Source organism: Physeter macrocephalus, chromosome 6, assembly GCF_002837175.3.
Source record: "Physeter macrocephalus isolate SW-GA chromosome 6, ASM283717v5, whole genome shotgun sequence".
NCBI lineage: Eukaryota > Metazoa > Chordata > Mammalia > Artiodactyla > Physeteridae > Physeter > Physeter macrocephalus.
In genome coordinates, this window is record NC_041219.1 from 87,571,746 (window position 1) to 87,584,624 (window position 12,879).

General features: G+C 57.7%; 1 protein-coding gene across 5 annotated transcripts in view; it reads right to left on the minus strand.

Annotated features, from left to right (window-relative positions):
* ACVRL1 (activin A receptor like type 1) overlaps positions 1–12,879 on the minus strand; it is a 27,075-nt gene that overhangs the window by 9,030 nt on the left and 5,166 nt on the right. For 2 of the 5 annotated variants that reach the window (XM_024122960.3, XM_055085630.1), the window contains 9 exons: positions 12,327–12,395; positions 11,513–11,764; positions 11,115–11,326; positions 10,763–10,862; positions 10,240–10,386; positions 9,673–9,948; positions 8,887–9,084; positions 6,215–6,345; positions 2,521–4,990 (listed from right to left, as the gene is read on the minus strand). In XM_024122960.3, coding sequence (XP_023978728.1) covers positions 4,856–4,990; positions 6,215–6,345; positions 8,887–9,084; positions 9,673–9,948; positions 10,240–10,386; positions 10,763–10,862; positions 11,115–11,326; positions 11,513–11,764; positions 12,327–12,390 — 1,515 coding nt within the window. In that variant the 5' untranslated portion in view covers positions 12,391–12,395 and the 3' untranslated portion in view covers positions 2,521–4,855. Of the gene's footprint in view, positions 1–2,520; positions 4,991–6,214; positions 6,346–8,886; positions 9,085–9,672; positions 9,949–10,239; positions 10,387–10,762; positions 10,863–11,114; positions 11,327–11,512; positions 11,765–12,326; positions 12,424–12,879 lie in introns of those variants that run through there. The other 3 variants (XR_003680356.2, XM_024122959.2, XM_055085631.1) reach the window with 3 other exon arrangements.

The following is a 12,879-nucleotide window of genomic DNA, read 5'->3' on the forward strand; positions in this document are numbered from 1 at the left end:
CCCAGCCACTCCGCGGCATATGGGATCCTCCCGGACCGGGGCGCGAACCCGGTTCCCCTGCATCGGCAGGCGGACGCGCAACCACTGCGCCACCAGGGAAGCCCGGCACAGACTTCTAAAGGAGAGGAGGGGACTCTAGCATTGATTGACCTCCTACTATGTGCCAGGTGCTTTAAAAACATTGATCATCAGACTAGGACACCGGTCTCCCAGATGGGGCTCCCGGGAGAAGGACAGACTGAGGGTCAGATTTCACAGGAGGCTAAGAGCAAGTCTTAGTGCTGCAAGTAAATGTCCAAGAGGGATAGCTGGGCCAAGCCAGCTTTATGGTGGCCGAGAGGAACAGGTTAATCTAGATGTCTTCCTTCAGACTGGCAGAAGACTGAATCAACCATATGGGAACTGGCTGTTCTGGTAGAAGAGGCGGGAAAGGTTTGTGTAGAACAGAATATGGGCCACCTTGCTTCCCGTTCCTTGCCTCTGCCTATCAGTTGCCCCTGAGCAGCCCCACTCTGCTTTTGGTGGTGCTGGTGGTAGTAAAGGAAATGCCAGTGTGCCTCTTGCCTTGCCCCCCTGGCTTCCCGGACAAGCCTGCTCTGCCCCCCACCTCACCACTTGCTCCTGCAGCTGGGGATCTAGGTCAGTAAGAGTGGGTGGGTGAGAAAGAACAGAGAAGAGACTCATCCAGACGTGACACCCGCAGGGCAGCAGTGACAACACTTTAACCTGAAAGCTGCCTGAAAATAGACTGTGTGTCTATGACATTATGCAGATCGTATGCAAAGACAAGAAGCCCTCTGTCTCTATTTCTAGCAATCTGAACGTGGCCCTGGTAGAAGCAGCTCGTTCCAAGAGTCGCCCACCCGGAGTGATGACTGCACAGTCAGCATCGGTCCCCGCCCTGGGAGACTGGACTCAGGACGTGCACCCCTCCGCTCCATCCCTAGGGCTGGATCTTTTTAAGCATGGGGATTTGCCACTTCTTGGTCTGTTAATCTGGATGTGAGTGAGGCTCTGGAGGGAGAAGAGCCACCCTCTGAGGGTAGATGTGGGGCAGGACTGAGGGAGAATGGTGACTGGGAGAACAGGGAGAACTGGGTTCCACGAGGGCTTGGCAGGAGAGGGTGTGGTCCTCAGCATCAAAGCTCATATGCTCCAGGAACCAGCTTCACTCTCATTTGGGCATGTTACACAGACACTCATCACCCCTCAGAGAGACTCCTTACCACACAAATGATCCTCTCCCTCTTTATATAGGTAAGGAAATTGGAGCCTGGGGTCCCCCAGGAAAGCAAAACAAAGCTGCGAAGGAGTTGATGGGTTTTCTTCTTTCAAAGGCAGGCAGGTTCCCTGAGGCTCTACGTGGAGGCAGGGGCTTAGATGCCCCACGACCTCCCACCGACTCTTCTAACCCTGGAGGGCAACGAGCCAATTCTCCTTTCCCAGATCCCAGCCTGTCTTCTTGTGATTTCTTTTCCGTAATATTCCTACGGACCCTTTGCCCACACGCCAACCATAATGTGGACATCAGGGTGGGGATTTAAGGACCAGGGACTGGCAGGCACAGGAGGAGGGGAAAGGCTGCCTTTGCAGGATGCCAGGAACGCTCTTTTTTCCCCAAAGCTGGTGTAAGAGGTCCTCTGGGAAGGAGGGTACTGTCTCTTGTGGAGGTCCTTGGACATAGGCATCCAGAGTCCTAGCCGGCTCCAGGCCTGAGGCCGCCTTGGGGGCTGCTGGGAGGAGGGCAGGTCCTCGTGGTAAAACGAATTGGGATACCCTTTTACCAAGGGTACACCTTTCTGTGGCTCCCTAAGGGGGCCCCTACTGCAAAGGCACAGATTTTCTAGGCTGGGCGGTCAAATGGAAAAGTCACCTCTTGGCTTCTTTCAGTACCTGCCTCCCCCATGGTATGTCCCCGCCCCCAATTTCCCGGGGGTGGGGGGAGAGGGAAAGGTGCTGTCTGAGCCCGCCCAGGACGCCAAGGTGGGTTCCCGAGGATGGCGGTCACCTTCTCATTCTGGGGCTGAAGACTGACTCCAGGCAAGGCGGGGGCCCCATTTGAGCAGGGGATTGAGAACAGGGAATTAAGGCGGGCGGGTCCAAGCTGCCTCTGAGTGACGACGCAGCTCCTTTCTAGATGTGGTTTTCGGGGGACAGTCCCTACAGAACAGAAGCATGGGGAAGCTCACTCACGCTGGCGCCGGGTGGGGAGCTCCTGGGCGGGTAAAGGCAGGCGATCCCCGCGCGGGGGCGGGGCGGGAGGCGGCCGCTGGGTGGCCCTTCGGCCAGCAGAGGGCGATGCGGAGGCGCCGCGAGCAGGCTACTCCCAGCCGGCGGTGGGAACTGAAATTTGGCTCCAAGCAGGGGCCTGCGCCAACTGTGACTTGTCTCTCAAGGGCAAAGCCCGGGCAGGATACCCTGGGACCCTCTCCTTCCCCGTCCCCTCTGGTTCCCTCTGCGATGGGCCACTGCAGAGGCACCGGCCTGCGAAGACTCATCAGGAGCTCCGGATCTTCACCCATGCTTTATTGAGGATCTACTATGTGCTAAGCACGAGCTAAATGCTCCCACGAACAGTATCTCCAGGTTAAGAGACTGTAATTTCGGCCTTGGAACACCGTCCTGAACTCAGAAGCATTATGCAGACCGCTCTCACCAATGCCTCCTTCTCTCCCTGGCCACAGCTGTCCCCCCAACTCTGGCCCCTTCCCTCAACCCTCCCCCATCACTCCGCCTCTTGCCTCAGACCTTCTCCTCTTAGGGAATTTCCAGCCTTTGGGGAGCTGCTGCCTTCAGTTTCTGGCTGTGGAGTCTCAGGAGACTTTTAACCCCCAAATCCAGTGGAGATAAAATCCTTGAGGAGTGTCCTGATTCCTGGGCTAGGTGGGTTCCAGTGACCAGAAGACGTGACACTACCGGGAAGCAGAGTGCCCCACGACGGTGTGGGAACGTGGCAGGTCCATGTAGCTTTCTGTTTCACCCAGTTTCACTTCCTGGTTCTCCTCCGGGCCTTGCACAATGCTGGGAGGCAGCCTGGGAAGGTGCCTCTCTGACGGTGGAAGGAACACTCGAGAAGCCGAGAAGCCTGCCAGGGAGGCTGTGCTGGGGCATTTCCAGTAGGAGGGGAAGGAGGCTGTGTTTCCTTAATCTCCTGTGGACAACTGAGGGTCCTTCTCCACCCTGTCCCAGGGTGAGGGCTGCGAGGCCAGGTCTTCCCAAGTTTGGGGCTGTCTAGCCTGAGCCCTGCTCCTCACCCCCAACGCTCAGGCCCCATCTCCAGCCCCATCACCCTCCAGCCCATCTACCCGCCTAGGATTCAGGGTAACCTCCTCAGCGCATGGACATACACCCTCGATATTTCCAAACGCCGAACTTTCCATGTGCTTCTCTACAGCCACCAGGTTCTTCCTAGACACACACTCTCTGGGGCCCGGCCAAGGGTGTGGGCCCGGTCCAGGGGCCAGTGGGGGGCAGGAACCTGGGTGCTGCAGTCTTGCTGGCTGGAGCCAGATTTCTTCTGAGCCTTGAGGCCCTGCAGGAAGCTGGCCCCTGGCCCCTCTCAGCCCTGGGCAGAGAAGGCGAAGCTACAGAGCAGGTGAGGGGCTGGCTTGCCTGCCAGAAGGCCCAGGGCTGTGTGAGCCCAAGGATGGCCACAGATATGGGTTAAGGCAGGAACTGGAGCTTGTAGAATTAAACTAGGAGGCATTTCAGACACCCTTGGCCTCAGCTAAAGTTATTTTCAAATCTCCATCTTGAGGCAAATTGCCAGGGGCGGGGGCACAAGGAGTACAAGGGACTGATGAACTGAGTTCTGACACAGGCTAAACATTTCAAAGAACTTTAGAGCTGAAAAACACCTCAAAAGACATCAGGACCAAATCTTCATCTACAAATCTTTCAATATGTAGATAAAGAAACAAAGGTCCTGGGCCAGCGAAGGCCTCCTTCTTGTCCTGTAGAGCAAAGCACCCGGACCAGACCCTGGGTCTCCTGACTCCCAGCTGAGCCCTTCCCCGGCGGCCATGCTTGGCTCCCACATCCTCTCAGTTTATTCTGAAAGTCCTGGGCCTTGCCCATCTGACCTGCCACCTCTCCACTGGCCTGTGACTCTGCCACACCCTCAGCAAGACGCCTTGGGCTTAATGCCACAATAAGTCAGCTAGGAGGGGAGTGGAGGAGGGGCCCAGGATCAGGCCCCCCGCTCTCCTGGGCAACTAGCATTCAGCTAAGTGGGGGTCTTGTCTAGGAGATGGAGGCCCAAGGCGGCCTGGAGCTGAGATACAAACCCACGGAGAAAAACCGATGGGCCTGGGTGTCTGGGGCTTGGGACAGAGGCTAAAGCCTGGCAGGGCAGGGTGTCTACTGAAGGCTGGACCTATGCCACCCTGTGCCTGGCACCCTGTGCCTTGTTGACCCTGTGCCACCCTGGCAGCTCTGGTGGGGCAGTGGGGTTGACTGACGGCAGGAGGTGAAGTGCAGGCCCAGACTCTGGGCCCAGGACTGGGATTCCCTGGCTTGGCCACCCTGGCTCTGAGGCCTCTTTTGCATCGGGTCCTGGGAGTGGTAGGGGGTGCACCCAGGGCGTGGGAGTGGGGAGGGAGCCCGGCGTCAGCGAGCCTGCTGCCTTGAGCAGGCCAGACGGCGCGGCGAGGTGGGTGTGGGGGATCCGGTTTCAGCCCAGCTGTATTTTTGACTGGATGGGCTGGGGGCCGAGTTGGGCAGGCACAGCTGCCCACAGAGGGGCACTCCCCTCCCCAGCACACACACTCACAGAACCTCTACCCAGACAGGCCACCATCCACTGCCCACCACACACACACTGCAGGCAGAGGGGAGTCAGGCTGCAGGCCTGTGGCTAGTGAATCACTTTGGGCTTCTGGAGACCATTGCTGAGCTTCTGTAGTGTCTTCTTGATCCGCAGCGCAGTGAGGCGGGCAGACGGGTTTGGGTACCAGCACTCCCGCATCATCTGAGCCAGGCCTGAGAGGACCTGGGGGGAGGGAGAGCGAAGCAGAGGAGAGAAAGCAGAGACAGGGGTCAGGGAAGGTGGAAAGGAAGAGGCAAGGAGGATGTCCAGTCGTGGGGAGACAAGAGCAGAACAGAAAGAATGAGAAGACGGAAACAAGAGTGTCGAAAAGGAGGGGGAGAGGAGGGACAGAAATGGTAAGAGGGAGAATGGCGGGAACCAGGCAAGGATGAAAAAGAAAGATTAAAATGGAAGAGGAAGGGAGTGGAGTGAGAAGGGGATGGAGAGAGGCAGGCAGGACGGAAAGAGAGATGTAACTCAGATCTTCGGGGACACCCTTTGGTGAGTACACCCCACCCTCATCTCCACCAAGATCCAGGAAAGGGGAGATCTGCAGGCCTCGGGGCTCCATCTGCAGCGGGACCCCAGTGTAGAGTGCAGTGGCTCCCAGCACCTCCACCAACCCTGGCTGCGTCCTCAAAATGCATGTGTCTAGGGAGGAACCCATCCCAGGAAGCTCAGCAGTCCCAGAGCGAGCCAGCCTCACTCCACCTCACAGCCCAAGCTGGTTCCCGAGACAGAGTGTATGTGTGTGTGCACAGGAGTGCATATGACTGGCTTTTTGTGGCTCTGTATGTTGTGCAGAAATATACACGTGTCTATGTATACATATATGTATACACATGTGTACATGTATTCATTCTTTCCATAAACATTTATTGAGTACCTACTGTGTGCCAGGCACTGTGACAGGTTAACAGGGAGATAAGGGTCAGCAAAGGAGACATGCTTTTCCTCTTCATGGGGTCAACAGTCTGGCATATATGTGCATGTGTGTGTACCTGTGAATGGGTGCATGTGCGTGTACCTGTGAGTGTGTGTTTGCGTAGAAGCGCGTGCATGCCCGTGTGTCTATATACACATATGCACGTGTCCTGTATAAGTATACAGACTGTTTTGAGAGAGAACAAAAATGAGCAACAACAACAAAAACTTCATGGCAGGAAATGCAGCAGAGAGCCTCTGACTTTTCAGGCAAGGTGAAGGGTTCTGGTTACCAGAATAACCAGAGGGTCCCGGAGGTCCACAGGCAGGGACGTGGGAGGGAGTTCCCAGAGAAGTACCCTGGAATCTGTTCCCCAGAATCTATCCAGGTGAAGCAGAGGCCAGACACAAGTTCCTGGGCCCAGAAATCCCAGCTGTGAGCCACCACCCCACGCCACCCCAGCCCTACCAGAGAGGCCTTACCGGGTCTGCAGCCAGCCGGTTGGGGATAGTGGGGGTCTGCTGGTCAACACACACCACCTTCTTCATGTCCTCAAAGCTGGGATCATTAGGCACCACATCATAGAAGGGTGGCCTGTAGTCCTCCACGATGCCTAGGGATGGAGAGCAATGGGACAGTCACTGGGGACCTCAAGGAGGCCCAATACCACCCAGAGGAGATCCTTGCCCACCCTCTGTCCCAGGGTCCAGGAAACCAGTTGCCTGGCCGTGCTACCCCTGAGAGAGACACCATAATATAATAAATATATTTATAAATAATAATAATTACTGCCATTTATTTTACATTTACCATATATGCCAGGCACTGTGCTATAAACACTTACATGCATTATCCTGTTAGTCTTCACAGCAACCCAAAGACCCATTTTACAGATGAAGAAACTGATGCTCAGAGAAGTTGAGCCCAAGGTTACACAGCTAATAGTGGCAGAGTCAAGACTTACACTCATTGTATTCCTAGGCCAGACCTTGTTCCAATCTTTCCACAGCTGCCTCCCACCCAGGGCCTGGGTACTGCTCCCAGGCCCCAACTATCACAGATGCCCCCAAATACCTAATGTTCACTGAGCACTTACTATGTGCCAGGCACTGTCCTAACTGCATGGCATTAAATCCTCACAACAACTCTATGAGGTAAGCAATACTATTAGCTCCACTTTATAAGCAGTGAAATTCAGGCCAGAGAAGTTAAGAAACTTGTCTCAAATCACACAGGTAGTAAGTGACAGAGCTAGGATTTAAGCCCAGAGAGTCTAACCAAAGCCCATGCTCTTGACCTCCAAGCTACACTTAAGGAAGGGAGGCTGGTTGACTGCTGGATGAGGATGTGGAATGAGGGAAAGAGGGAGAAAACACATCTCCTAAGAGAAAGGGATTTTTACCCAGGTCCAGATCACATCCACCCACTCTCGGGGATGGCACAGGCCTCTGCTGACCCCTTCAGCCAGCAGCGCCCCCTCCCCTCGTCATCCGAAGTGCGCGGTCCTTAGCAGGAGCTTTCTGAAGATGATGCCTCTGGAGCTGCAGGCGCTGGGGCAGAAGAGGCCAGAACCTAGAAAAGCGCCCCAGGCCACACCCTGCTTCCAGCCCCAGGCTGGGAGCCGCAGCCACACAGCACAGCCGCAACCTCGGTAGAGCCCACGCCAGCTGTGCTCCCCGTGGCGGGCTTCCAGGCCAGCCCCTGTGCTGCTCGAGCCCTAATCAGTGCTGCACAGAGGCCTGAGCGTGTCTAATGGGCCTTTAATCAGCGCCGGGGCTGACACCAGATTACAGTGTTTATAATGCACCACGAATCTGTGTGGGGCTGACAGAGCTTCCCTCCGCTCTAGGAGTCGGCAATCATCCTCCCCCTCAGCCTAGGCTGGTCCAGCCTTCCTTTCCTGCCTGAAGCCTGGTCCAAGGGGCTTTGGCTCCTTCCAGGTGCCCCCTTCCCCAGCCCCAGCCTCTAGAGCTCATGTCTGAAGGGACAGGGACCTGAGCCCATCCAGAGGGTGGTCCCCAACCTGTCAGGACTCCCAGCAGCCTCTCCCCATGGACAGCCTCCACAAAGACTGATCACCTCCCCACCTGGACCAGACCATCACCCAGCACCCATCCACCCCAGGGCTGGGAGGGCACCAGCCACAGGGCGGCCCCCTATATGGGGCCAGCAGGAACGAGGTCCCTCCGCCTGCTCTCAGCCCCTCCAAATCTGAGTCCCCTGTGGCACCCATGGTAATAAAGAGGCAGCAGGGAATTCCCTGGCAGTCCAGTGATTAAGACTCTACACTCCCAATGCAGGGCACACGGGTTCGATCCCTGGTCGGGGAACTAAGATTCCGCAGGCTTCACAGCTTGGCTAAGAATAATAATAAGGCAGTAATAAGCAGGCACTGCAAGCACTATTATATCCCGCATTTTTGTGGTCAAGGAAACCAAGGACCAGAGAGGTATAAAACGCACGGTAATAAAGAGCACTGGCCCCCAGAGTCAGATTGCCTGGTTTCAGACCCCAGTGCTGCCTCTTACCAGCTGTAATTCTGTGCCTCAATCCCCTCATCTGTAAAATGGGGATGATACCGTGTCAAGCATGTGTCACTACAACAATAATTGCCACTAATATTTACTGGGCTACAGAACAGCTCCAGATACTGCCCTGAATACCCTATTTGGATTATCTCGACACCTAGAAATTATTTTATTCTCATCTTACAAATGAGGAGACTGAGGCACAGAGAGGTTAAGTACCTTGCACACGGCAAAATCAGGAACTGAACTTAGGCAGTCTGATTTCCAACCCATGCTCTTAACCACTAAGCAATACCACCTCCCTGCCAACAAAGAACGATTCAATAAGATAATACATGTATACAGCGTGGCATCTGGCACATATTTAAACTCAAGAAATGTTAGCTGCTCTTAACATTTTTGTTACTGTCACTTACCCAAGATTTCACAGCCAGAATCAGACTCAGATGAACCTTAAAAGGTCACTCAGCTGCACCAGCTGGTAGTGGCAGTAAAGGGAATATGGGAGGTCTGACCACAAGCCCCTCAGGCCACGGGCACCAGCCATGGCAGGAAGTCCCATCTCCTGCCTGTCTATCCACCCACCCTATTCCCCTTTCCCTATCCTGTGCAGGGGGGATCCTCACCATTGACAATGGTCCGGCGGGCGATTTCCCACAGCACCAGGCCAAAGGCCCAGATGTCTGTCCACTTGTAGGACTCGAAGCAGTCGGTTCGGATCTGCTCTTCCAGCACCTCGGGGGCCATGTACCGCTTGGTGCCCACTCGCGGGTTGTTGCCGATGTCCAGGTAGTCACTACCCTGGGAGTGCATTACAGCCAGGCCTGTGGGTACCGGGCCTGTCACTCCTGCCGCTCATCCCAGCCCACAGACAGGGTGGCCCCTGGGAGGCTGGGGTCCGGGGGTGAGGTGGGATGGAGAGAGATGGTAGGACATAGGAGGGGCCGGCAAATGGAGACCCGCACTGAAGTGGGCTGGGAGACGGCAGCCACAGGGAGAATAACCGTCCCAGTTACGCTGTGCTTGTGTGGTGCCCTCTAGGTGCAAGAACCCAGCGAGACGTGAGTAGGGGAGGCAGGCATTATGATGCCCATTTCACAGAGCTGAACCCCAAGGCCTGGTGACGGGGAGCGATGTAGTCAGCGAAGCCAGGATGAGAACCCAGGTTGCTGGCTCCCTGCCCCTTTCTCCTAACTCCTGGAGCTCGGCTGGTGTGGGCTTGAAAAGAACATTAAGGCAACTTGTGGGGCTCTTGTAGAGGTGAGATGAGACCAAACACGTCTGTAAGTTTTAAAGCTCCAATCACGTCATCACCGACGCCAGGCATCCAAACCAGCAAAGGCAGTACCGCGTGGAAAGGGAGAGCTCACGGACCCCGCCCCCCCGCGAAGGGCCCGCCCCTCCCCGCTCACCCAGGTCCGCGATGCAGCACTGCAGGTTGCTCTTGACCAGCACGTTGCGGCTCTTGAGGTCGCGGTGGGCGATGGCCGGCTTGCCCTGTGTGCCGAAGATCTCCACGTGCAGGTGCGCCAGGCCGCAGGCCGCGGACACGGCTAGCCTCAGGGCCAGCTGGGGCTCCAGCGTCTGCCTCTGCAGAAAGTCGTAGAGCGAGCCATGCTCGTGGTAGTGCGTGATAAGCCACAGCTGCGTGCTTGAGTTGCGGGAAGTCATGTCCGAGGCGATAAAGCCTGTGGGCGGAGGGTCAGGTGGCTCACCAAGGGTCTAGGGATGAAGGAGGCTCGACGGGTCAGGGTCAGGGCTGGGGACAGAGGATGGACTAGGTCAGGGCAAAGCTGGGGCTGGGGTGGAGGCTCGTCTGGCTTAGGTCAGGGAGGAAGCTGGAATCAGAGGGCTGAGGAAGCTGAGGGCCGGCTGGCAGTCCTTCAGGGTTAGGTCAGTGTCCAGAGGCGAGGTGGTGGTCCAGCCCTGAGTGCTGGGGGATGAGAGCCGGGGGCCTGGCACAGCACCCTCCCGCTTGCCTAGGATGTTGTCGTGTCTGAGCAGCACTGTGTTGTAGATCTCAGTCTCCCGGAACCAGGACTGTTCATCCCTCGAGGAGAAGATCTTGACGGCCACACTCTCACCGTGCCACAGGCCCCGCCATACCTCGCCATAGCGGCCCTTTCCTGATCCGACGGCCAGAGAGGAAGGAGGGGGTCACATACGGGACACACAGAGCCCTTGGGCACAGTAATCCCCAGAAGAGTCCCCCATCAGTATGCTGCACTGACTTCATCTGCAGAACCTCTGATGATTATGTTTTAACTTGAAATCCAGACCCAAAGGCAGCCGGCAGGCCACCCCCATTTGCCTCTTGCTCCAGCCCAGCTCCCGCAGAAGGGTCTGACACTGACCCATCTCCAACCCCCTCCCTGGCCAGCAGAATTCCCATTTGGAGCCAGGCCTGGCCCCACCTGTGACGCCGGAGGCCAAGGGCCCCCTCCCCCCTCCAAGCTCACGGGAGCTCTTGGCCTCCATCCCCCGGGCTCACCCACTGCTCACCCACACACTCCACCAGGGCGACCTGCCGCGCCACTGTCCTCTGCACCAGGAAGGGGAGCCCTGAGCCACTGCCGGTGGTGCAGTCACTGTCCAGGAGGTCCTGGGAGTACCGAGAAGCCACTGAGAGGCAGCCTCGACCCACCCAACCCATTTCTCCCTCCGCGACCTGGGCCCCACTGCTGTGTCTCTCCAGGCTTCTCACTCACCAACCCCTCCCGTCCAGCGCCCAATCAAATCTCTGAGTGCCTGCCATTGTGCCTTTCTCGGCTACCTGCCACTCTGGGTCCCCTCTGGTTCTGTGTCTCCTGTCTCCCCTCACCACCCTGTGTCCCAGGTTCTCCCAGTCCCATACCCCCAGCATGCTGTCCCCCTGCTCGGATGCCTTCAGGATGAGGCTGGACTCGCCCAGCTCGCTGTTCAGGCCCCGCTGCTTCTCCTGCCTCCGCCGGACATGCCACAGGCCCAGGGCACCCAGAGCCACTAGGACCAGCAAGGCCAGCACGGGGCCCAGGATCAGAGGCAGCTGGCCATCTTCTTGCGGCTGCTCTGGCGGAGTCTGGGTGGCTGACACAGGAGGGACACTGAGGCCCAGCTTCCACCAGGCCAGACGCCCCCCACCTTGCCACTCTGCCAGTCAGATCCCAGGGTCCTGCCTCCCCCGCCCTCCAGGCCAGAGCACGAGAGGCAAGCAGGGCGGGGAGGGCAGAGTCTGAGAAGACAGGGAGGGGTTGCTGGAGCAGCTGGACGTACCCTCCAGCACCAGGGACACGTTGTGGTTGCAGAAGGGGCTGTAGCAGCAGTAGTGGTTGAAGGACTCGGTGGGCCGCCCCTTGCAGAGCTCCTGGTTCAGGTTCCCGCAGCCCCGATGTTCCTGGGGGTGTGTGCCCTCCTCCCGCACCAGCACTACTGTGCACCAGGCCCCCTGGCAGGTAGGCCCCTTGCAGTATGGGTTCTCACACGTGCAGGTCACCAGTGGGCCCCGAGAGGGCTTCACGGGGTCGCCTGGGAGACACACTGGAAGCTCAGTTGCTCTGGGCCCAGCTTCCCAGGAGGAGCCTAATACCCAGGTCTGCCCCCTACCCACCCCCTCTTCTGAGCGCTCAAATCTTTGAGGCCTTGGTCCTTCAGTTCCATCCTCAGATTATCCTTCCCTCCAGTGACTTATCCCTGCCAGGGGCAGCTGCTACCAGGAGAACCAGGCTTCTGTCCCTTCCCTGATTCTAGGACCTCCCCTCCCAGTTCCAGGCCCAGCCCAGCCCCCAGCCCCACCTCTGAGGGCTCTCCCAGGCCCTCCCTGCCAACATCCCCACTGCCCGCACCCCCAGATAGAGGTCCCACCCTGGAGTCTGACAGAGCAGCAGTCTGCGGGTTTGGATCAGGAGGACAACACAGGAGGGTTGGAGTAGCCGGGAGCTTAGTCCCACTGAGCCCATCTCCCGCCCTCCAGCCAAGCTCCTAAGTCCCCCTCCTCCCCAGCTCCTCAAATTCAGACCAAGAAGAGCTGAGCCCAGGTAGCCCCTTCTCTACCCAGGCCCCTGTTCCATACTTGCTCCCCAGTACTCACCCTGGGTCAGGCCCAAGGCCGTCAGTAGCATCAGAAGGGTTCTCCTGGGAGGGTCCAAGGTCATGGTCTCTGGTGAGGAGACGGGGTGCAATAACATCTATGAAATGTGATCCCTTCAGTGTTTTCAGCCACTGACCGTGGGTCCCTCCCACCCGGAGGAAATCACTGGGAGTTTTTTTTGGGGGGGGCAGGGAGGCCTCCTCCCTCCTCCCTGTGTCTGGCTTTGGGGAGGGGCCTGCAGGGGAAGTCCTGGTTCACTTCCCCATGGAAACCATCCTGTTAGGGGTAAAGGGTGGGGAGCCATGTTTAAGTGACTGAGAGCCTGGGGGGACTCCCAGCTCTCCTGCTGCTGAGTTCAGACTGGAAGGTGCAGAGGGCAGAAGACTACGGGACTAGGGTAGAAGGAGCATCTCTTCAGCAGTACCACCACCCTTCTGTCCCCTGCCCTCTTGCCCACCCCTTCCCAGCCTCCACCCCTGCCCACCCCTTTCCCAGTGCCCCCGCCCCCCCCCCCCCCCCCCCCCCCCCCCCGCCCCCCCCTAACAGACCCCCC